Source organism: Vipera berus (assembly GCF_964194415.1).
Source record: "Vipera berus genome assembly, chromosome: 2".
Taxonomy (NCBI): Eukaryota; Metazoa; Chordata; class Lepidosauria; order Squamata; family Viperidae; genus Vipera; species Vipera berus.
The window spans coordinates 154,199,159-154,222,030 of record NC_138203.1 but is presented as its reverse complement, the minus strand read 5'-3'; the positions used below and the strand labels follow the sequence as shown (position 1 = coordinate 154,222,030).

The following is a 22,872-nucleotide window of genomic DNA, read 5'->3' as shown; positions in this document are numbered from 1 at the left end:
AATAAAATAAAAATAATTGTGAAAAGTTATGTCTGCCAGTCTTGTAAATGAATGTTTAGAGTGATTCAACCATTTTATTAGAACATTTTACAAATGGCTATTAAGTGACTTTGAGTTAATTAATGATCGCATTTAATCTAAGACCACAATTTATTATATTTTAGTTGCATTAAGATTATTTATTGAATGAAGCAAGATTTCATTAATTTAAAAGTTGTGTGCTAATAATAAAGGTATTTCCCGACATCTGTGTTGATCTATATGGCATCATCCAAATATAAATGATGCATGCTATTTTCCCATCTTCAGTAAATATTCTAACCAGATAGACACATTTGTCTACTTATTTTAGTGGTGTTTTTTTTCCATTGACTTGCCCTTGTTCACTCCATTTATTCCTGTTTAAGACAATTACTTCGACCTTTTGATATATTAATGTTCAGATCCATGATCTTTATAACATTGCATGGTCTAACATTTCCCCTAAATCCTTTGGGTTTTCAGCCAACGACATGGCATTCTCTGCATACCAAAGCACACCACACCACACCACTAACATCCATAAGCATTATTACACTTATGTCCATAAATGCATTAAACAACCAAAGAGACATTCCACATGAATGAAGGCAATATACGTGTCCCAGGATAATGTTGCAAGATCCAATCTGGATCGGTCACTGGGACTAAAGATTTAGCTTTCGGACGTCTGCTAGAGCCCGTCCTCAGGGAACTTGTCTTTGGAGGATGGGCTCCAGCAGGAGTCTGGACATTTAGAAGACTAAACCTCTGGTCCCAGTGACTCACCCAGATTGGATCCTGCAGACATTCCACATTTTTTACATACTCCCTGCTCAGTGTTGGACCATTTCCTAAGCACTGATTCTCACTGTTTTAATTCCATCCTATCCCATTCTTAGAGCATACAAGCAAGCAACTTTGAAGTCCATATTTATGCAAGGCTTTCCATGACATGGCCCAATCCACTTTATCCTATGTTTTCTCTGAATCAACAAACATACAATAAACGTTTTGACATTCAAACGTTTTTCCCACTGACACTGAAGTGCAAATTCAAGTCTGCACAACCTCTGCCTGGCCTAAAGCCACAGTGTACTTTCCAGTGTTGGATCATTGTCAGATCTCATACCCTTCTGAGTCAGATTTCTGCCAAATACCTTCCTTTAACCTAATCCCTTAAATATTGTTGACGTCTGCTTTGCTAATTCAAGGTTTTAACGTTTTACTGTAATGCAGATTGGTTAGGGTCTTCAGCTGATTTAATCTCATGAGGGAGAAAATAAGTCTTCATGGAACCCAAACTAGGTCCATTAATATGGTGAATTTGCCTTAGCAAAGAATGTTGAGCATCTTTTGTGATGAGGGTGACTTAATATTGGGAGGACTGATGCTGTGAAATACAGGTAGTCCTCGACTTGCAACCACAATTGAGCCCAAAATTTCTGTTGCTGAGCAAGACAGTTGTTAAGTGAGTTTTACTCCACTTTTATGATCTTTCTTGCCACAGGTGTCAAGCAAATGACTACAGTTGGTAAGTTAGTAACACAGTTGCTAAATGAATCTGGCTTCCCCATTGACTTTGCTTGTCAGGAGGACACAAAAGGTGATCACATGACCCTGGGACACTGCAATGGTCATAAATATGAGCTAGTTGACAAGAGTCTGAATTCTGGTCATGTGACCACATGGATGCTGCAACGGTCACAAATGTGAAAGACAGTCATAAGTCATTTTTTTTCCAGTGCTTTTAACTTCCAACAGTCACTAAATGAATGATGATAAGTCACGGATTACCTTTAACATGTCCTGTATAAGAAAAATTCTCCATAATACTTGGAATTCCAGTTTATTGCAGCTCTCACTTATGAGGTATAAAACAATGTCAGTACTTTTGATTTGTACTCTTATCGTCCAAGAGATTTTCCCAGCGAAGTCATGTGTTTTTTTCTAAGCTCACCACCTTAAGTGCTTCATGCTGTATATTGAATTCTTTCAGGGAATGTAGGAGTATAACATTGTCAAGAGGGCCACAGCAAGTTCCCAGCAGTCTGAATGAATTGCTGTGAGCAATTAGTGCTGGTTGGCTGGCAAGCCAATCTTAGACCTTTGTGTTGAATATTAGTTTTCTTTTATATAAACGAAACAGTTCAGTGAGCTGTCCCTGTTCAATTAGAACAGCACAAACAGTTATCTGTAAATGATGTTTTTCAAATCAAGACATTGATGACACGCTCTGAGTAGAAGGCTGGAATTTCAAGAGCTTAAGATTCAACTCATACATTACTCATCTTTTAAATGGTGGATGAAAGTTTTTATGTACCTCTTATGCAGAACAGAGCTCTAAGCAGCTTGCCTTAATTTACAAAAAAAATCACAGGAAAATGTTCATGAAAATTGTATCTCACTTGACTGGATTTTTATGTTTTATTTATTTATGTCCTGCCTTTATAATTTTTACAAATAATTCAAGGCAGAGAACATATCCAAAACATCTTCCCTCCCTACTATTTTCCCCACAACAACAACACTTTGAGGTGAGTTGGGCTGAGAGAGAGAGAAAATTGGGCCCAGTCAATTTTCAGGCCTAAGGCAGGACTAGCATTCACGGTCTCCCAGTTTCTAGCCTGATGGTTTAACCAACATGCCATAATGTGGCCTTTAAAATAACACAGATGATGTGATTAATAACCCATTGTGGATTATTATTGTGTATTGTGTGGCACAAATAACAGTGCCATGGTTTGTTTAACCATGGTTTGGTCAGTAAATTACTATTTGGTTGGACTCACCCAACTTTCTAAGCTATAAGTCATGATTTTTCAACCAGAGTGGCCTGATTCATACCACGTATTAGACAGACTGAAACCATATAACAACATGATGGCTTAGTTGTGTGAATTCAGTGAGTAAATTCACTCACCAACTTGATTCACATATTGTGCTTTAACCACAAGCTATTTATTAAGCAACAATTGGAAGGGTTAATTTCATAAACTTAACACTAAAGAAATTACAATATGCTTGGTAAACACAGCCATGTTATTTATAAGGAGAGGGGAATCAGCTATTGTATGCTAGTGTATAAAGGACTCAAAGATATGAATTCAAATTCATACTCTGTTTTATTTTTCCTTGAAAGTAGAAAGCTTAATTACGTAAATGGTTGCTTGAGCAGCAAATGAACACCTTTCTAGGCAAAACAAGCTCAGATTAAATCCTACCAAGATGGATTTGCTTGGTAGAAATTATGGTGATCTTGTAACATCTGGTTCTGTAGTCACTCTGGGGGCTGTGGTAAGCCCAGAAGAAGTTGGTTTGTGGTTTGGCTCTCCTGCTCCTGTGGTCCCTTTTTAAACATCAAATGAAAGCCGTAGCCTGCAAAGACTTTGTCAAGCTTTAACATCTTCCCCCTACTATTTTCCCCACAACAACACTTTGAGGTGAGTTGGGCTGAGAGAGAGAGGGGGAGAGGGAGGGAAAGAGGGGGGGAGGGGGAGAGAGAGAGAGAGAGAGTCAGTCAGTCAGTCCATTAGTTAGCTTTTGGTAGCTTCCAGTTCAAAATGCTGATTATCCCCTTTACAGGGGGATATCCTCTTTACAGTTTAGCATTGGGGATCGTTAGATATGGCTTTGCCAAAATCAAATCTGCCCAATCAGTCCAGACAGAGGGGGCCACTTGTAGGGCTTCCCACTCATGAGTTTTGTGCAACGTGAGTCATTGATGATAGGTCTTCTCAATGGTGGCTCCCATTTCATGGAACACCTTCTTGGGCAAAGTAGAGTTTTCTGGGTTATTTGGATGGGGGTCCCCAATGATTAAAGTTTTCAGGCACAGGGCTCCCCTCCAAATTTAGGGCAGAGTGGAGGAAGCAAGAAGATGGGTTTACTCCACTGACCCAAGCTGTACAAGAATCTCCCTTATTCTTCACACTGTATGTAAGGGAAATCTCTGGGGCTGGGAATGAAATAGGAGTATCTCAAAACCTCAGGAATAAGCAGATGGATACCTCAGCATTGAGGATGGTTAGCTCTTTTTTTTCTGGAGAAAAGAGATTCAAACAGCTCTCAGTAATCTCACCTTAATGAATTCTCTACTGAATGAATGCTAGAGAACTGGTATATTCAGTTTCCAAGATTCCGTATATTAGCCTTTTTTTTTACTCTTAACCGTAAGTCTACCTAATGAGACTTATGAGATCCAGTGAATAAATCTTAACTAATGCGAACCTCATTTTCTGGACTTTATTCTGTGGTAGGGCTTAATAGCATGCCTTTCCCAACTATGGAGAGGAAATGTTGTAAATTGGCAGCAGTGTTACTGCTGCCTGAAATTATGACTAATACAGAAGCAGCAGTGGAAGAATTGGCAAAACAGCACAGGTGCTAGCTATCTCTACCCCACTCTGCAACCCTACTCCACTACAACTCCCTTTAGGATCCTGAACAACTAGGTGTAAGGTTTGAGGCAGGTGAGACAAGAACCGGCAGTTCCTAGTCCAGGAACTGGGAGAGATTCAGTACCTGTAGAGTTTTACAGCAGCAAAGTATCAAGTATCCTTTAATTCTGAAGGTCTGTGGATGAAGAAGGCATGATTCTGAACCATCAAGGATATAGGAAGGCAAGGAGAAAAGCAACTGAGAGTTGGAACCAGCAATATCCAGCCAGACCCATATGGCTTTTCATTCCTGACTGCAATGGAAATGCTTCTCTAACCAAGCCGTGCCCAGGAATCTTAAGCAAGAAGATGGGCCAAGCCAGAATGTCTGTGATGTACTGCTAAGTCGAGGTTAGGAGAACCTGCCATCACATATGTTGAGGATGTGAGTTAAAGGGGAGCCTGAGAACTCCTGTGCCTGTTAACTGTTTTTATATCACATGATACCTTAAGGCCTATGCAGAATGCAGAAGCTGCCTTAGAAATGGTTAAATGTTTGTTAAGCATTCAGAATACACTTGCTTAGTCCCAGACACAGGACAAATCTTATTTCCTGTTTCAGCCTAGCCCAAGGCCATCTACAGGCAGTAGCCACAGCAGTGGCAGCTCATATTTGTGTAATTTTTTTTTTTGGCTTGCTAACAAAAAATAAAGTCTCTTTGTTAGCAAGCCAAATAATTTTTTTTTACACACACACACACACACACACACACACACACACACACACACACACACACATATATATATATATATATATATATATATATATATATATATATATATATATATATATATATATATATACACACATATATAGTGTAGATATAGATATATAGATAGATATATACATAGATATAGGTAAAGGTAAAGGTTCCCCCGCACATCCGTGCTAGTCGTTTCCAACTCTAGGGGCCGGTGCTCATCTCCGTTTCAAAGCCGAAGAGCCAGCGCTTGTCCGAGGACGTCTCCGTGGTCATGTGGCCGGCATGACTAGACGCCAAAGGCGCACGGAACGCTGTTACCTTCCCACCGTAGTGGTCCCTATTTTTCTACTTGCATTTTTACGTGCTTTCGAACTGCTAGGTTGGCAGAAGCTGGGACAAGTAACAGGCGCTCACTCTGCTACGCGGCACTCAGGATTCGATCCGCCAAACTGCCGACCTTCCGATCGACAAGTTCAGCGTCCTAACCCACTGAGCCACCACGTCCCTTATAGATAGATATATAGATATATAATCAGGCAAAGCAGGCAGTTTGATGGGTGCCTAGGGAAATGTCTGCAAGGACTGAAGCAGCTCCTGTGCAACCCCAGGGCATCCAGATTTAAATAATGACAAATAACAGATAAGACATATGGTATTGTGGTACATTTTTTTTGTTTCTGGCCAGCCACACATAGACCACATATTGAAAACTGTGGAGAGAGAAACCCTAGCAATTAATTTCACATCATTGTTATGTGTAAAGTAGTAGCAACAAAGAGACTGGCTGGAACACTGATCAGATGTTGTTGTTAACACTCAACTACTAGTCATTTGCAAGGGAGGGGCCTGAACAGTGACTGACTGATGGTGCTCTCTGTGTGCGTTCTTTGTGTTTCGAAATTGGCAGAAGAGAATGTGATGATAGGTTGTTTCGTAATTACTTTGTGATTAGAAATGCTGACCGTGTGGAAATGCTCTTAAACAAAGGCCTTTTTAAAAAATCTTCAGTCCATTAGGAACAATGGATATATTTACTCAAGCATGTATTAATAATGTTTCCTTTGTTAATTTTAATTTTAATTAGTAAGTGTAGAATATGCTAGAGAGACGATGCAATGTAGTCATGAAGATGCTGGAGCAGGCGTGAGGAAACCTGGATTCTAGTCCTCCTTTTAAGCACAGAAACCAGCTGAGCGACCTTGAGCCAGTCAGTTGTCATTTGTTGGTGTTGTTCAATTGCTAAGTCTGGTCCAATTCTTCACAACCATATGAACCATAGCATGCCCCCTTCCCCGGTCTTCCAGAATTTGCCCAAATTCATGTTCATTGTGTCGATGACACTATCCTACCATCTCATCCTCTGCCATCCCCTTCTTCTTTTGCCTTCAGTCTTTCCCAACATCAGGGTCTTTTCCGATGAGTCCTCGCTTCTCATTAAGTGGCTAAAGTATTTGAGCTTCAGCTTCAGTATTTGTCCTTCCAAAGAATCAGTTGTCATAGCCATAATCAATGTCATTCTCTGCAACTAACCTGCTAATACCTTCCCTTCCTCTCCTTATTATGCATTGATCGATTAGTTGGAAAAGCTAGGTGAGCATAGTGCAAAAGTAAGCAGGAACTGCAACCTCGCAGGCTAAATGGCAAGAACACAACAAAGGGATAATATACATTTCTAAACTTACTACATTTTATGATTACAACACACTATAGATGATGGGAACAGAGAACAAAGTTCTCTAAACTACAGGAATAGCCTTTAAAAGCTTTGATCTTCTGCTTATTTATTGTCCTTTGTGAGGACTAGAAGGTCAAACATTTGGTAATACACTATTTGGGGAATAGTTGGCAGTATATGCAAATATAAAAATTGCTCTCTAGAAAACTGAAGCAAACCACGTATTAATCTGGGGGGGGAACCCTCTCTGTCTGGATTATTACATTTCATTTGGAGTCTATTGATAGTTAGCATTTAAGGTTAAAATATTCACCAGCTCAGATAATCTTTTCTCTCATTAATTCAATTTTTAATATATTGTAAAAGGTTGATTCTAATCATAATGAACTGATTTAGGAACACAGAGAATGTAACCTGAAGACTTTATGTGTGTGACTTGAATTAAAATAACAGAATCCGCCTTTCCAGGATTCTGTTAACATATTTTTAATGGCAGCACTTTATTTTATGTTCTACTGATATAACGGAGTTCTTGCCAAATCCTATAGTTTATCAGCCAGCAAAGTTCAGGGATCACAGCTAAATTTCATTTGGAATTAATAAAAAAGGACTGTAGTCGTTAACATATTTCTGTCTGGTACAGTATTTGGTCTGTTGGTCCAAATTCTGTCTTGATTGTGCAATAAAAAAAATGATTCAGACTACCTTTGACTGCTTCTGCTAAGTCAGTTCCCCTGTGCTTCCTAAAAATCTGCTCTGGAAATGAGAAGGAATGTTCCAGAACAAAAGAAAATGTGCAAAAATGGCTGTCTTCCTTTTCTTCTAGCGTGAGCCTCCATTGGATTTCATTAACCATCAATACTGGGCAAACAGTTTTGTAAATACTATAATAAAGAAATGCCTGACATTTTTATAAAGGTTATAATTTATAATTCACTTTTGGTTCTTGAAAATTCCTGATTTGGTTCAGTCATAGGTGTTTTATGTTGCTATATTATATTACTTCCAAAAAGCAAGCCTGTCTAATTTCTCTTTCATATCATAATATTTCTGAGTTTGTTCTATAATCCTGTCATTGTTAGGAACACAGAATGTTCTTGCCATTTGCTTTCTGCTCTTTGCCAGCACAAAAAAAGCGATTGGAAAGCCTTCTCCTTTTCCCCCGTGAACTTTAATTTTCCTTTTAAAAAAACTTTTAAATATCCCCAGCTCAACTGCATAATTACTGAAATTATCCCCTCTACAGACTCTTAAATATTTCAGGGAATATTTGGCTAGAAGCAATAATTATCTACATTGATTTAGTATATAAATAGCTCCATTTCTTATTTCCGATGTAGCCATTTATTTACGTAAATAAATTTCACTATATCAAAGCAAAAAGTACCCTCTAAAATCATTTAAAATACAATAAAATGTTAGATAAACTAATCAAATCAGAAATGCACAGACCGTGTTGTCACAGCAGAGAGTGTTTCAAGCTAAGAGATTAAACCTCCATCCGAATACAAGAGTAAATTATATATGAATAAAAACTTCAGACTTCCCAGGAGTGAAATCTATTAGATTTAGGATCCACTTAAAATTGATTGGGAAGATGAAAGTAATATCTTATGGACAGCAGAGTTCTTTGCCATCCAGCCATTAGGCAAATGATCTGTAACTCAAATCTCACATCAGACGTTCATATTCGACAGATAACCTTAGTCAGGCGACTGCCTCCCTACAAGACAAGGCTACCACATACTATAGCCCGCTTTACAAAGTGGTGATGAGATTGGTCATCTGTACTTATCCACTGTGTGTACTGTATTACGGTGCTTTGATTTTTTGTAGATGGGTACGTTGAAAAGCCAATGTAGATTTGACTTTATTTTGTTAACCAGAAGGAGGAAGAAGCAAAAAGAAAAGAAAAATAAATCATTTGTTTCCCTGGAAGGGTGTTTAGTTTAATTTGGCTTCATTGTTATTTCTGTGCTATCTCAGCTGACAATTCTGGGCGATTTTATCATCTGATGAAGCCATAAAAGGTGCAATAAAATTACAAAATAGTAAATAGGCTCCAAAGTTTTTGTAGAAGAACTGCCTTAACAGCTTTCCTAGATGTTCTAACCAAGCACTTACTCTATGCTATAACTGAAAAGGCCTTCATCTTGTCTCCTGTTGGTATTCAGGAAGTGGTAAGGGCTCTGCAGCTGAGCCCTGGTGGTACAGTGGTTAGAATGCAGTATTGCAGGCTGATTCTGCGGACTGCCGGCTGCCAGCAGTTTGGTAGTTCGAGTCTCACTGGCTCAAGGTTGACTCAGCCTTCCATCCTTCCGAGGTCGGTAAACTAAGGACCCAGATTGTTGGGGGCCATAGGCTGACTCTGTAAAATCACTTAGGGCTGTAAAGCACTATGAAGCAGCGTATAAGTCTTAAGTGCTAAGTGCTATCCCATATCAGGCAGTAGATACTTGGCACACCAATTCTCCCTGGAGCACATGGTCCTTGAAGGTACTGAGAACTTGAACCATAAACATCTGTAGATATAATAACCAGTACCTAGAATACAATCTCACAATATTTGGGATTATTCAAGCTATTCTCCAAAGCACCTGAAGGCAGGACAAGAAACAACGGATGGAAACTAATCAAAGAGAGAAGCAACCTAAAATTAAGGAGAAGCTTCCTGACAATCAGAACAGTGGAACAACCTACCTCCAGAAACTGAATGCTCCAACTCTGGAAGTTTTTAAGAAAAGACTAGACAGACATTTGTCTGAAATGGTATAGGCCGGGTTTCCTGCCTGGTTGGACTAGATGACCTCCAAGGTCCCTTCCAACAACAACAACATCATCATCATCATCATCATCGTCATTATTAACAATAATATTAATGTTAATGTTAATATTATGTTTATTTGCTCTTACCATTTGCAATAAGCTTCCCTTGAGAAAAATGTTTAGAAGTCTTTGTCCTATCTGTGTATGACATTTATTTAGACAGGAAGAGCGGGCAGAAAGACAGTTCTTAGTGCCAGGAATATTTAATTTGCTTTCTATGGATAATGGGTATCTTGATACCAGAGCCTGTAGCTCAGAGAGACTGGCTGATTAGGGCTAATGGTTAGCTTTCAGCTGGAATGAATGACACATCAGAGGTTGGGAATGATGAGGCAGCTTTATAAGAAATAAATGAAGCAAGTTCCGTAAATGTTCAGTGACCTCTGCTCCCCCAAAATCAAATCCAATTGGAACATTCTTTTTAGCCCAGAACTTGTGGGTTGAACAATATGTATTTATTCCTGCAAAAATAGGGTTAATGTTTTAGAAGTATATATCAATGTCATAGCAATGGAAAATAATAGTAGTTTACTCTCAAAGGGGGTATGATGGCTCAGCGGTTAGCTTGTCAGCTCAAAAGCTGACAGCCCAGGTTTGAGACTCAAGCGCCACATGACAGGGTAAGTCCCTGTTACTTGCCCCAGCTCCTGTCCATCTAGCAGTTCGAAAGCATGCAGATGCAAGTAGAGAAATAGGTAGCACTTCAGTGGGAAGGTAATAGTGTTCTGGGTGCCTTTGGCATATAGCTATTCTGGCCACATGACCATGAAAAATGGTTTTGGACAACTCTGGCTCCTTTGGCCAAGAAACAGACATGAGCACTGTGCCCTGGAGTTGGACACAACTGGATAGGGAAACATTTGCCTCTACTTGGAAAGGGCTAGGAAAGGGCTGCTTTCCTCTGATTTTTCCCCCCTATCTTACCTCTTAAATCACATTTTCATGCTGTCACTTATGAGAATAACATGGAGAATGGGTTTGAGGCATGAAGTAAATTTGGGTTTGTGCATTGAAGTTATTGCCTGCAACCTGCACAATTTGTGAACAGCTAACCTGTAATTAGGAACCAAGACCAAGAACATATCCTGCCACTTTTGAAATCAGTAGGTTTGTTCCTTGAAACAAGTTGTACCAGTACACAATATTCACAGAGTTTAGCTTCAGAATATATGTCTACTAAAACATCTTAAGTGTTTTTATTTTAAATCTTGCAGATATTTGATAACGAAGCCAAAGATCCTGACCGAGAAGTCTGCTTCATTGATATTGCCTGTGACGAAATTCCTGAGCGCTATTACAAAGAATCAGAGGTAAGTAAGGGACATAATGCCTTTGACTGATATTGTGCAAGTAACTCATGAAAACACCCAAGGGTGAATGTTCCCATCCTGGAGTAGTTTGGCGGATTTTTTTTAAAGAAAATCATGCTACCAGTTGGAACCAAGAAATATTCTGACATATCATATGCAGATGTCTGATAATTTGGATCATACATTTGTGCTGTATTTAAAGCACATGAGAAAGACTCTGTTAAAGCAGACCAAAGGCCTGTTTAGCTTCCTGGGTTATCAAAGGCCAACTAGCTATGTTTAGAGAGCACAAAGGCAACACATACTGTAGTACTGTTTGCCTGGAGTAGGTACTAAGTTCCATGTTGTTCCTGCAGTAGCAATATATAATTTTTCTGCCCACAGTTCCCAGACTGCTTCCTTTTCATCTGTTTGCCTTCATTCCATCTACCTGCACTTTTTAAAATAGGTGCTCTGGGGTTTGACCTCTTGTTGCCTGTATTAAACCTCTTTAAACCTTCATTCTCAGTGGCTTTTAGGCACTACTCTACAGGGAGTCTTCAATGTACAATCAGTCACTTAGTGAACATTCAGTGTTACAATGGACCTCCCCTCCAAAGTACTTAGGACTTGATTTCAAAGTTGCAAAGCCACACACACAAACATATGCACATACAGTCACACTATTGCATTTTGGATGGTTGGTAGGCGGCTCAATTTTACAGCCATTTGTACGTCCCACAGTCTCACATGACCATGATTTTTTACTTTTTTGCTGATTTCTGGTATTTACTTCCAGTTTCCGGTAAAAAAAACACCACCCATTGGGTGTTTAATGACTGTGGTGTTTGCGTAATAACTGTTGTAAAAATATTGTAAAATTAGAGCCAGTCACATAATGACTCTCTTAATGACTGCAATGCCTAAAGGCCATAATTCTGGGTTCAATTATAGTCCTAAGTCAAGGACAACCAGTGCTGTTTAGATTATGTAATAATTTAGGAAAGATTTTTCATGGTTAGGCATCGAATTTCTCTTCTTTATAACTCAGATGCTGTTCATGTGTGTATGTGTATATTTTGAAAGCAACTCATTAGAGGTATCTAGAGTTCATTTATTTATCTATCTAATTTATACAGCCATCTATCCCATCATAAGTTAATCTGGATTTTAAGTTAAAGTTAAAACTAGGAATTAATACATAAAACCACATTGTTAATTACAAAAACATTTAAAAACTATTTTTTAAAAAAGAGAACAAAACATAGAAATAGCAACAAAGGGAAGTTAATAATAACACAGCCACACAAAAAATTCACCAGCCCTGGCTGGGGCTTGCTGGCATAACCAGGTCTTAAGAATCCTTGGAAACTCAGGAGTGATGAGACCAACCTCATTTTGGGGAAGTGGGAAGAGAACCAACCCGGAACTAAGGACAAATTTCCTAGACAATGAGAACAATGTCAGTGGAACGGCTTGCCTCCAGAACTCAGTGCAGATTGTGAATTCACTTTGCTGATATTCCATATTTTTAACTTCAGCACTTAAAAATCCTTTCATAAGCCCTAAATAGAGAGATAGCATTTGGATGCAATGAATTTTCATAATTCACTTCAGTGTTTGTAAGTTCTATAGCCTTGTTAGCCAAATGGCATCAGTTCCTCAGATCATGTTCTGGAAATTTTCAGTTCAAGAGGCGAGGCTTCTACAGCAAAGATTGACATAGGGCTTATCCATACAGCCACATTGGTGAGTGTTCCTCCATCCTTGAGACAGGGAAGAAAGTATATCAACATAAAATTCATGCCCTCCACATCTGCTTTTATCACTCTTCACCAACAAGGCCAATAGTGTTGCTGTCTTCAAACAATGTCATGCAGAATATTTCCAGAGCAGTAAGTGATGGATTATTTCTCTTCCCACACAATGTCACCTATCAGTGGGAAAGCTAACCACCAGTCGCTTTCCTGAATGTGTGGTGGGCAGAATCCAGAATTCCAACTTTCACCTTCACTAGGTAGACTCCTTATGTTAGAGAGAAGGCAGAGCATTGTGGGAGTAGACTGCTTCTTCTCTTAGGGAGACTCAAAATCACATTTAAAAAAAAAGATGTAACTGTTGGAATTTGACCTCTCACACAAGGTCAGTATTCCTATGGCTAGAACTTTTTTAAAAATCTCCTACAACGCCCCCATATGAGTCTTCTGATATTTTTCATTCTACTCTATAAATATACAGATAGATGCCAAGTGTTTTTCTGGGACAGCATGCCGTGTTCCTACAATAGATCCGGCTGGCAAGAGAACTAAATGAAGCCCCTTCCAAACTATAGTACCCGTTCACTGGCTGGCTGGTTTGCTCACATGCAATTTCTATTAAAATGTCTAAAAGCCTGACATAAGAACCAGGGCTAAGCAAGTTAGCTCTCTTGAAAGAGAGATTGCATTACAGGTAATTCTCACTTAACAATAGTAACTGGGACCAGAATTGCCATCACTATGTGATGGAGTTGTAATATGCGATGTCATATGACTGCTTCGCTTAGCCACAGCAATCCTGGCAGTCTCCAAGGCATAATTAAGTGAGGATTGCAGGTTGTTAAGGGAGGACCTCCTTGCAACTTTCTGCCCGTTTCCAACAGGTACAATCAGTGGAGAAGCTGCAGGAAGTTGCAAGTCCTGCAAGGAGGCCAGTGGGCAAGTAAGTGCCTGCTCTAGCATAAGCATAGTGGGACCAGTGCATGAAGGGGCATTGGTGGTCCCTGCAGCACCATGCCAGTGTGGCCAGGCATGCGTGCACTATGAAATGTGGGCGGGAGATGCTATGGATGTGCACCATGGAACTACTCTGTAGCTGAGGTCCTCAGGGGAAAAAGCAGCGGGAGTGGGGACAACTTAGAGGAACAACTTACAATCTTCTCTGCCGGCTTCCCCATTGACTTTGCTTCTAGGAAGCCAGCAGAGAAAGTCACAAACAGCAATCATAAGACTGCAGAAAACTGCAACCGTCGTAAGTCTCAGCTACTTGCCAAGAACCCAGATTGTGGTTATGTGATGTGGGGTCTGGGACAGTCAGAACTCTGAGGACTATTCTTCAGTGCCTTCATAACTTTGAATGGTTGCTGAACAATTCGTTAACCAAGGACTACCTGCACAGCAGTAGGAACACAGTCAGTCCCTTTACTATTAAAACAGCTTTATTGCTCTCTCCCGGTTAAAAAAAAGAAACATCTGGGTCCTGTCCTACCTCTTGTACACAGAGGAGGGAGAGAAGACATTCTGGAGCTTGGTCAGCAAAGTTTCGCTGAATTCATAGCGGTTGCAAGAAGTAAGAAATTGTCAAATGTCTTTCCTTCCTTCCTTCCTCTTAAATGCCACTCATTGGAATCTGAATGGCATGTTGTCCAGCCCCACATAGTTAGCAAACCAAAGAAGCATGTGGATTTCAGAAAGACTACTCAGAGGCTAATCTAAGATTAAAAAACAAAACAAAACCTAATCGTGAAAGCTGTAAGCGTATTCCCAGCCAGACTTAACTGCGAACTCCCTGTGAGTTTCTTTTTCCCCAGAGCTTTCACAACTGGACTGTGTTGCCTCTTCTTATACATTGTGGGCTGTCCCCTGACACCACTGGATGACATCGCCAGGGCTCGTTGCCTTGGAAGAGTGAGGAAGATTCTCAGGGATGACTCACACCCTGGACGGTATCTCTTTACTTTCCTACCATCCGGTAGGAGATATAGGAATATAGCCAGCCGTACCAACAGGCTGAAAAATAGCTTTTATCCGTGGGCTGTTAGGCTTTTAAATGGGACATAATCTTATGCAGAATTGACTTGGGAGGCCGGTGTGTGGTGTAGTTGGTTCACATGGTGTGGTGGGATGGAGGGTTTGTTGTCACTGTGTGTTGGGGGGAGAGAGCACAGGGGGAGGCTCAGCTAATCTCAATGTACACATGTTGTACTTTGACAATAAAGGTTTATTTTTATACCACACCTCCTGCTCCTTGGTTTCTTTCCCACAGTCTCTCACATCTAAACTCCCAATATAATATTTGGATTAAAACAGTAAACATGACATAGATATTGCTGGTAGCAATCAGTCACAAAGAGCATTCCCCCCTGCTTTCCAAAACTTGAGAGGATACAGAAGTTCAACTTTTGGAACAATAGTGCTGAGCTACTGTAGATGGCAATCCTTCTGGCCCTACGGAAAAGGCGCTAACAAAATGCACGTTTTTATTTGCAAAACAACTAGCAGCCCTTAACTTTTTGTTTTATTCGCGCTTTGTTTTAAGGAAACAAAAAGTTAAGAGCTGTTAATTCATGCACATAAAAAGTGTCTGCCTGCTTTCCTTGTGTTTGCGTTATCTGATGTTGCTCCTCCCAGGAGCAGAAACTGTGTAACGCACATTAACTACATTCCTGTTCACTAGAACTGTTATTTAATTGTTTCTAAAATTTTATTGCTGTTCCGTATACACTCCTAGGCTTTCCTTCAGCCACAAGGAGCCACATGAAAGTTCCATTTGAAAAGATAAAAATTTTCAGGAAGCTGAATGTTGCATCCGGTATTACATTCAGCCATTAGTTATCCGTTTGCATAGTAATTTTAATTTAATTTAATTTAATTTAAATTGTATTAGATTTATATACCGCCCTTTCCCGAAGGACTCAAACCCTGCAGTTTTCTTATCAAGGCTTTTCAGAAGTGGGTTTATTTATTTATCTATTTATATCCCGCCTTCATTATTATTATAAATAAACCGAAGATGGCAAACATACCTAACACTCCTTCCTCCTATTTTCCCCACAACAACCACTCCGGGGGGTGAATTGGGCTGAGAGTGAAATCACCCCCCTGGCTTTCATAGCTAAGGCAGGAAAAACTCAGTAATTCCTAGTTTCTAGCCTGGTGCCTTCACCACTAGACGAAACTGGCTCTCTATATTTATAACCACCAGGGATATAATAAGTGTATTCACTTCCTTGCACATTTACAGTACAGGGCTTGCAGAGTCAGCCGCCCATCAGAGCTTACTCTTCTTGTCTATTCCCTCAGTTTTGCATCAAAACACACACACACACAAAAAAAGTTTAAAAAAGCATTTAAGGTGCATATCAGGTCTGATTTCCTGGTATGGTATGGGTCAAAGGTATCGGTATTTAATAGAGTTCATATCCCAATCCAGAGATTCTAAGGGGCTTACATTTCCTTCCCTCCTTACAGTAAGAAGATCAAATAAAACAATAGAGGTAATCCTCAGCTTACAACCATTCATTTAGTGACCGTTTGAAGTGATTTATGACAGTTTTTCACACTTACGACCATTGCAGCATCCCTGTGGTCATGAGGTCAAAATTTGCACACTTGGCAACTGACTCGTATTTATGACAGCTACAGTGTCCCGGAGTCATGTGATCACCTTTTTGCAGACTTCTGTTAAGCAAAGTCAATGTGGAAGCCAGATTCTCTTAACTGTGTTACTAACTTAACTGCAGTGATTCACTTAACAACTGCGGCAAGAAAGGTAAAATGGGGCAAAACTCAATCAATATCTTACTTAGCAGCAGAAATCTAACCATAGTACAAAAAACACCCCCAGCCAAATCCAATAACAAAAGGATATCATAAAAAATATTACAACAGTAGCTTGATGAAGTCAACCCAGATCTCCCAATTTAGAATCTTGACTTATGTACCCTTCATAGACTACAAAACTATAAATAAGAAATGTGTACATTATGAAATATCAGAAGTGTGTGTCTCTTCCAGGCTAGATTCTAGCTGAATATTCTTAGCAGATGCATACAGACAGATGCTAGTTCACTAATAAAGGGAAGAAATCCTGCAATAAATTACTACTTTGTAGATATAATACAGGTAATCCTTGACTTACGACCACAATTGAATCCAGCATTTTTGTTGCTAAGCGAGACAGTTGTTAAGTGAGTTTTGCCCCATTTTACGACCTTTCTTGCCAGAGTTGTTAAGTAAATCACTGCAATTGTTTACTTAGCAACACGGTGGTTAAGTGAATCTGGTTTCTCCATTGACTTTGCTTGTCAGAAAGTTGCAAAAGGGGATCGCGTGACTGTGGGACATTGCAACCATCATAAATACGAATTGGTTGCCAAGTGTCTGAATTTTAATCACATGACCATGGGGATGTTGCAGTAGTCGTAAGTGTGAAAAATGCTCATAAGTCCCTTTTTCAATCCTGTTGTAACTTCAAACAGTCATTAAACAAACTGTTGTAAGTCAAGGAGTATCTATATTTCATTATTGTTTTTGTCTAAATTAGTAGACACTATATCAGAGATTTGCAAGAGCTTCTAAAGCAATTTGTCAGGTGCCTTAAAATTGTGTGTGTTTGTGTGTGTGTGTGTATGTATACAGACACACATATGCACACAAACATACATTTCCTTAAGCATATAGAGTTTTTCTTATAATATCAGTGGTACCATTTATACCTAAGGCTTCAAGAATAATAAAACTTTTTAGTCTTGTTAAAGTTTTCCCATAGACATGTTTTTTACTGTGTTCTTTCCCAATTGTCATAAAATACCTGTGAAAATCAAAACAACCCACTTAGGTTTAACTTAAGATTCACTTTATAATTGTTCTGCAAGTGCTATTTTAAAGACCTTTTTCAATCACTCATGTTAGAATTCTCCTATGCTCTCTTCTGAACTTCAGTCAAATATAGTTTATGTGGCAAACTCATTTTGATGGAATAATTTTCCTTTGAAATAGCACAAATTGCTCTGTGTTTTCAGTACATTGTGTTGCCAAGCACAGGATGTTTTAAAATAGCACTTTCAAGTCTTGAGCGCTTCCAAGGCAGATGTACTGCTTTATCTGCGCTTTATTTGTTTTGGAATCAAAGTGGGGGGGGAAGAAGCTGCCAAATGTAATTATTTTTGGTGTGGGAGTGGAGGAGAGAAGTGTGCCAAATATATTTTGGAAAAAACTACTTTCAAATACATAGAAGAAGCTCTTTTAGATTGTCAGGATTACGAATGTGATGAGCATTTGGAGAGTGGAAAGCAGAGAATTATCTGGTATTGAAACTACCTGAACTAGTTACAAATCTATCTGAAATATCAAAATTAAAGCATGCAATACATTATCCATTAACCCAAAGAGTATTTAAGCAGGTTAAACTTTTCAAAAGATCACACCTATTAATAAATCTTACTCCATTCCAATTGAATGCATACATTTACAACAAAAATAATATTTAATGGAAACCTGTTAGAATGTGTTCAATTTTAGCCTATATTTACATTTTTGAGCAGGAATATCATCACCAGTCAATATACTACCTCTGCCCTGATCCTTGTACAGCTTAACGTAACTATACTATGTTGTGATCATTGCAAACCTATTTTTATTTGGTACCCAAGAAGATACAGGTAGTCCTTGACTTATGACCACAGTGGAGCTATGATCCTAAAACATTGTGATCGTAAGTCAAGGCATCATTTGACCAGACTTGATTTTACAACCATTTTTACAATGGTGGTAAAGCATGTCACAGCAGTCATTACCGGTAAGTCAATCGTGTGGTTGTTAAGCAAACGTCAGGCCCTAGCTCAAGATATAGGGAGATCTAGTTGGGTTCATGCTTCAGGTGCAAGAAGTTAGGAACCAGGATAGAGTTCAAAAGAACTACAAGTTTAGTTCATGCTACCTATAAACAAGAATCTGAACTACTAATGGTCAAGGCAAATTGGTGCCAGATAGGAGTCAATAGACTTCAAGAGACATAGGTCTCTTTCAAGGACATAGTGACTCCAAACTGATTCATGTGTTTGACTCCTGACCTCGGGCTCAGGCTGGTCATTTCCTACATCATGTCAGGCACATCCACACGTAAAGATGTATTGCTGTAGGCTGTGCGCAAGAATCTTCTCAACTGATAATCAACACCTTCTTCCCCAGTTCAGTTCTTTATTTGCTTTTTATTTTATTTTATATTTTATTATTTTCTTTTATTTTGTGTATATGCCTGCCAAACTCGCAAATGCAATTTAGAGAGAATGTTAAATGGAGCTAGGAAAAATGCTTCAATAATGACTTAAGAATAAGGATTGGGATTAATATAGTTGTTGTGCTAAAATCTCCAGTCTGCTTCTCCAAGCAACCAGCTTCCAGCTGTAATGATAATAAATACAGGAAAAAAACCACAAAGTGAACATTGTTCCTGACGTAGATAGAAATAAGTTTGTGAACTTTCATTCTTACTAGTACAGGTAGTCCTTGACCTACAACAGTTCATTTAGTGACCATTCGTATTTACAACGGCACTGAAAAAAATGACTTATGACTGTTTTTCACACATGACTGTTGCAGCATCCCCATGGTTATGTGATTAAAATTCAGATGCTTGGCATTTGACTCATATTTGTGACAGTTGCAGTATCCCGGGGTCATGTGATCACTTTTTGTGACCTTCTGACAAGCAAAGTCAATGGAGAAACCAGATTCATTTAACAACCATGTTACTAACTAAACAACTGCAGTGATTCACTTAACAAATGTGGCAAGAAAGATCGTAAAATGGGGTGAAATTCATGTAACAGATGTCTCACTTAGCATCAGAAATGTTGGGCTCAATTGTGGTCGTACGTTGAGGACTACCTATAACAACGAGTGGTTCTTTTTTTCCCAAAGGTAGACTTCAGTGTTAATTAGGCTGTTCACTCAGTCTTCTTGTTCTCAACAGGATCCTAAATGCTTCAAATCAGAGAAGACTGGGAGAGGCCTATTAAAAGAAGGTTGGAAAGAAACTCAAGATCCCATTATGTGCTCCTACAAACTTGTATCTGTGAAATTTGAAGTGTGGGGACTTCAAACTCGAGTTGAACAGTTTGTCCATAAGGTGGGTAAAGGACAGTGTCTGCAGATTCCCCCCCCCCATCTATCCTGTACAGCTTTTACGTGGAGAAAATTGCGGTAAGTTGTAGGATCAGCTGTGAACATTATACAAAAGGTTGATGTGGCTATATTTACAAATGTTTACAATTACTTACCCTGACTTTTAGTCACTTTCCACTTACTTTGGTATCAACTACCTTGCCAACTCTATCTAATGTTTCCTTCTGATTCTGTGATGTAGGCCTCATATCAGCCCATGCAGTGGTGGGATTCAGCTGGTTCGCACCACTTTGGTAGAACTGGTAGCTAATTTTTTGTTGCCCAGGCCCAGAATGGACTTCCAGAAGTGGCATCCACACAGAGAACCGGTTTTCACATTGTTGAATTCCACTGGGCCCATGATTTAAACATGTACCACAAATAAACCAAACAGTTTTTCTTGTTTAATCCACTATTGGGCTATGGCATCTACACTTTGTTCTGAGTTCTCACAGTTCCGAGGGGAGTGCTTTCATGTGACTAGTTTTGCTCCATCACTGATTAATTCCTAAAGGAAGTATCGGGATTTTAGGAGAGAGACAGGAAATTCATGCCAATTATCCTCAAAATAGTTGCTATACCACAATAAGGATAATATAGTTCAGGGGTGTCAAACTCAATTTCACTGAGGGCCGCATCAGCGTTGCAGTTGCCCTCAGGGGGCCGGGTGGGTATGGCCTGGGTGGGCGTGGCCTACTGGGTGGGCGTGGCCAGCTCTACCTCATTCGCATCAAGGGTGTTTATGGGGGCCTGGGCAGGAGTGGGACGGATCTGGGGGTCTCTGGCAGAAGGAGGGTCTCTGGGCCAGGGCCAAAGCAGTGGGGGCCGTTCCCTCACTGTTTCTAGGATGGCTTCGCGGGCCGCACGAAAGCACTTCGCGGGCTGGATCCGGCCCCCGGGCCTTGTGTTTGACATGTCTGATATAGTTGGTTAGTCAGCTAGAAAACAGGAAGATTCAGGCTATATATTGCTATCTTGCTAAGGTATTATAAAGCTACAGAAAGGTTTGAGGTTTTCTGGTGAGGAAAGTCTCTGTTTATGTTTACTCAGGGTCCTAATGTGTAAAACACCCACCAAAACTGAAACAGAGTTTGACATGACATCAGGATTGCAATAAGTTGATTCAAGAATTAAACACAACCACAGAGGATATCTACTAAAGGTTAACAATGCAAAAAGAAAAAAAAGCAGGAAATAACGTGTACATTTATTCCAAAATATAGCATTCTTTAACCATAATGAGAGTTATTTCCATGAAAATGTGCATGCATTACAATGATGTTGCAAATCTCTGCCCAGTTGAGATGCACCATGATAATTTATATATGAAAACCCATTTAGAAATCCGCTGAGCTTTCATGGAGTGGTGTATAGGAGAAAGAAAGAGAGGAAGAAGAATTAAGGATGGCAGAATTAAAAGCAATAACCAGAAGGCAAGGAATGATTGACTCAGAAAAAGAAACAATGTAACTTTGAAACAGCGCCAACAAAAACAAGTTAGGGCAGGAGCTGAAGGGAAAAGTTAAGACTGAGGTGAATTATGTCCTTCTGAAAGCTCATAACAAGAGAAGCAATTATCTGGTACACTTAGTTTTCCAGAATTCAGAATTGCATGTCATTGTGAAGATACCGAATCAAAATAATCAAGATTTCTTTTAGGAAGAAAAGAGAAAGCAGATGCTTCTAAAATGTCAGGGCAAATCATGACTCTTGTCCTGGAGATCACCTACAGCCTTTGTTGCTCCATGTCGTCTTCTCCATGAATTTACCTACTCCGTGTTTTTTTTGCAAAAGAAAAAGGTGCCGGAACTCACACATGTTATACAACCCGCCTTGCCTACCCTACAAGGTTCCATCCAAAAAAAGGTGCCGGAACTCCGTTCTGAGCGTTCTATGAGGAAAAAAGCCCTGCCTACTCCATTTTTAAGGCTGCCAAGTTGGTGGGTACCACCAACCCTTTCGTGTAGAGAATTGCCAAGTTAAACTTGCCTCATTTTAGTCATCATCCTGTAATTAGAGAAAAATAATAAATTATCCCTGTCCACCTTCTCTATACAATGCTCATTTTCATTGAATGCTATTTCCTTTTACGTATTTCTTTAAAAAAAAATTAAGTTGTACAGTTGAAGTATTTATCTTCAAGGAAGTTGTGCCAGTTCTTTGGCTCGAATCCCATTGGATTAGCTTTATCCTATTGACAGAATACATAGCTTATTAGAAAAAGCCTTCTTAGAGGCCCTATCATTATTTCAATTTATGAATCCTAGTTTTCTTCCAAAATTACCATGATTACACTTTCCCAGGTGGCTTCTGATGACAAGCACCATGGCTGCTGACCCACTGCAGCACTATTTTTCAGTCTGTTTTGACAGAAACCTGCACATGAAATGAAACTAACCAACAATTCTCTCCCCTTTGATGCCTTTGATGTGCATGAAAGAGAGATATAAATCCTTAGCTATGTGTTTACTTGCTAATGTAATCTGTGTGTAATTTATGTCAGCAAGTTCTGCACATTGTTGGCTTATCTTAGATTGAAGGTCTGAAGCAGACAAAGAAGAAGAAAACGGAAAAGGAATTTCTGCAGAATATAAGAGGATATGGATGTTATTTTTAGGAAATGCCGGACTGTTTCTGACGATTATTTGCATCTAACTGATTATACATGGAGTCCAGATAAATCTACTCTGATGATAAACAGCTGTTCCATGTTTCAAAAATAGTGAACTTCACTTTCTATGAATTATGCCCCAATTCTTAACTTGCATTTTGGAGATGAGGTTGCCTGGAATCCAAGTACCCCATTTTAACACACACACACACACACACACACACACACAGGATTTAGAAGCAAAACTAAATACCGGTATATTAGGGGCCATGTTGGTTTATTTTTAAACAGAAATATTTAACACTAAGTAAAACATTGTACCCCATCTACTAAAAGATTGTATCTTAGTATACAGGTACAAGTAGTCCTCGGCTTACAACCACAAC

The 22,872-nt window shown here is 39.4% G+C and overlaps 1 protein-coding gene across 2 annotated transcripts in view; it reads left to right on the top strand.

Moving 5' to 3' along the window:
* The window catches only part of PITPNC1 (phosphatidylinositol transfer protein cytoplasmic 1), a 191,313-nt gene that overhangs the window by 153,868 nt on the left and 14,573 nt on the right, over nucleotides 1-22,872 (top strand). For both annotated transcript variants that reach the window (XM_081321871.1, XM_081321872.1), the window contains exons 6-7: nucleotides 10,877-10,972; nucleotides 19,685-19,840. In XM_081321871.1, coding sequence (XP_081177997.1) covers nucleotides 10,877-10,972; nucleotides 19,685-19,840 — 252 coding nt within the window. The remainder of the gene's footprint in view (nucleotides 1-10,876; nucleotides 10,973-19,684; nucleotides 19,841-22,872) is intronic.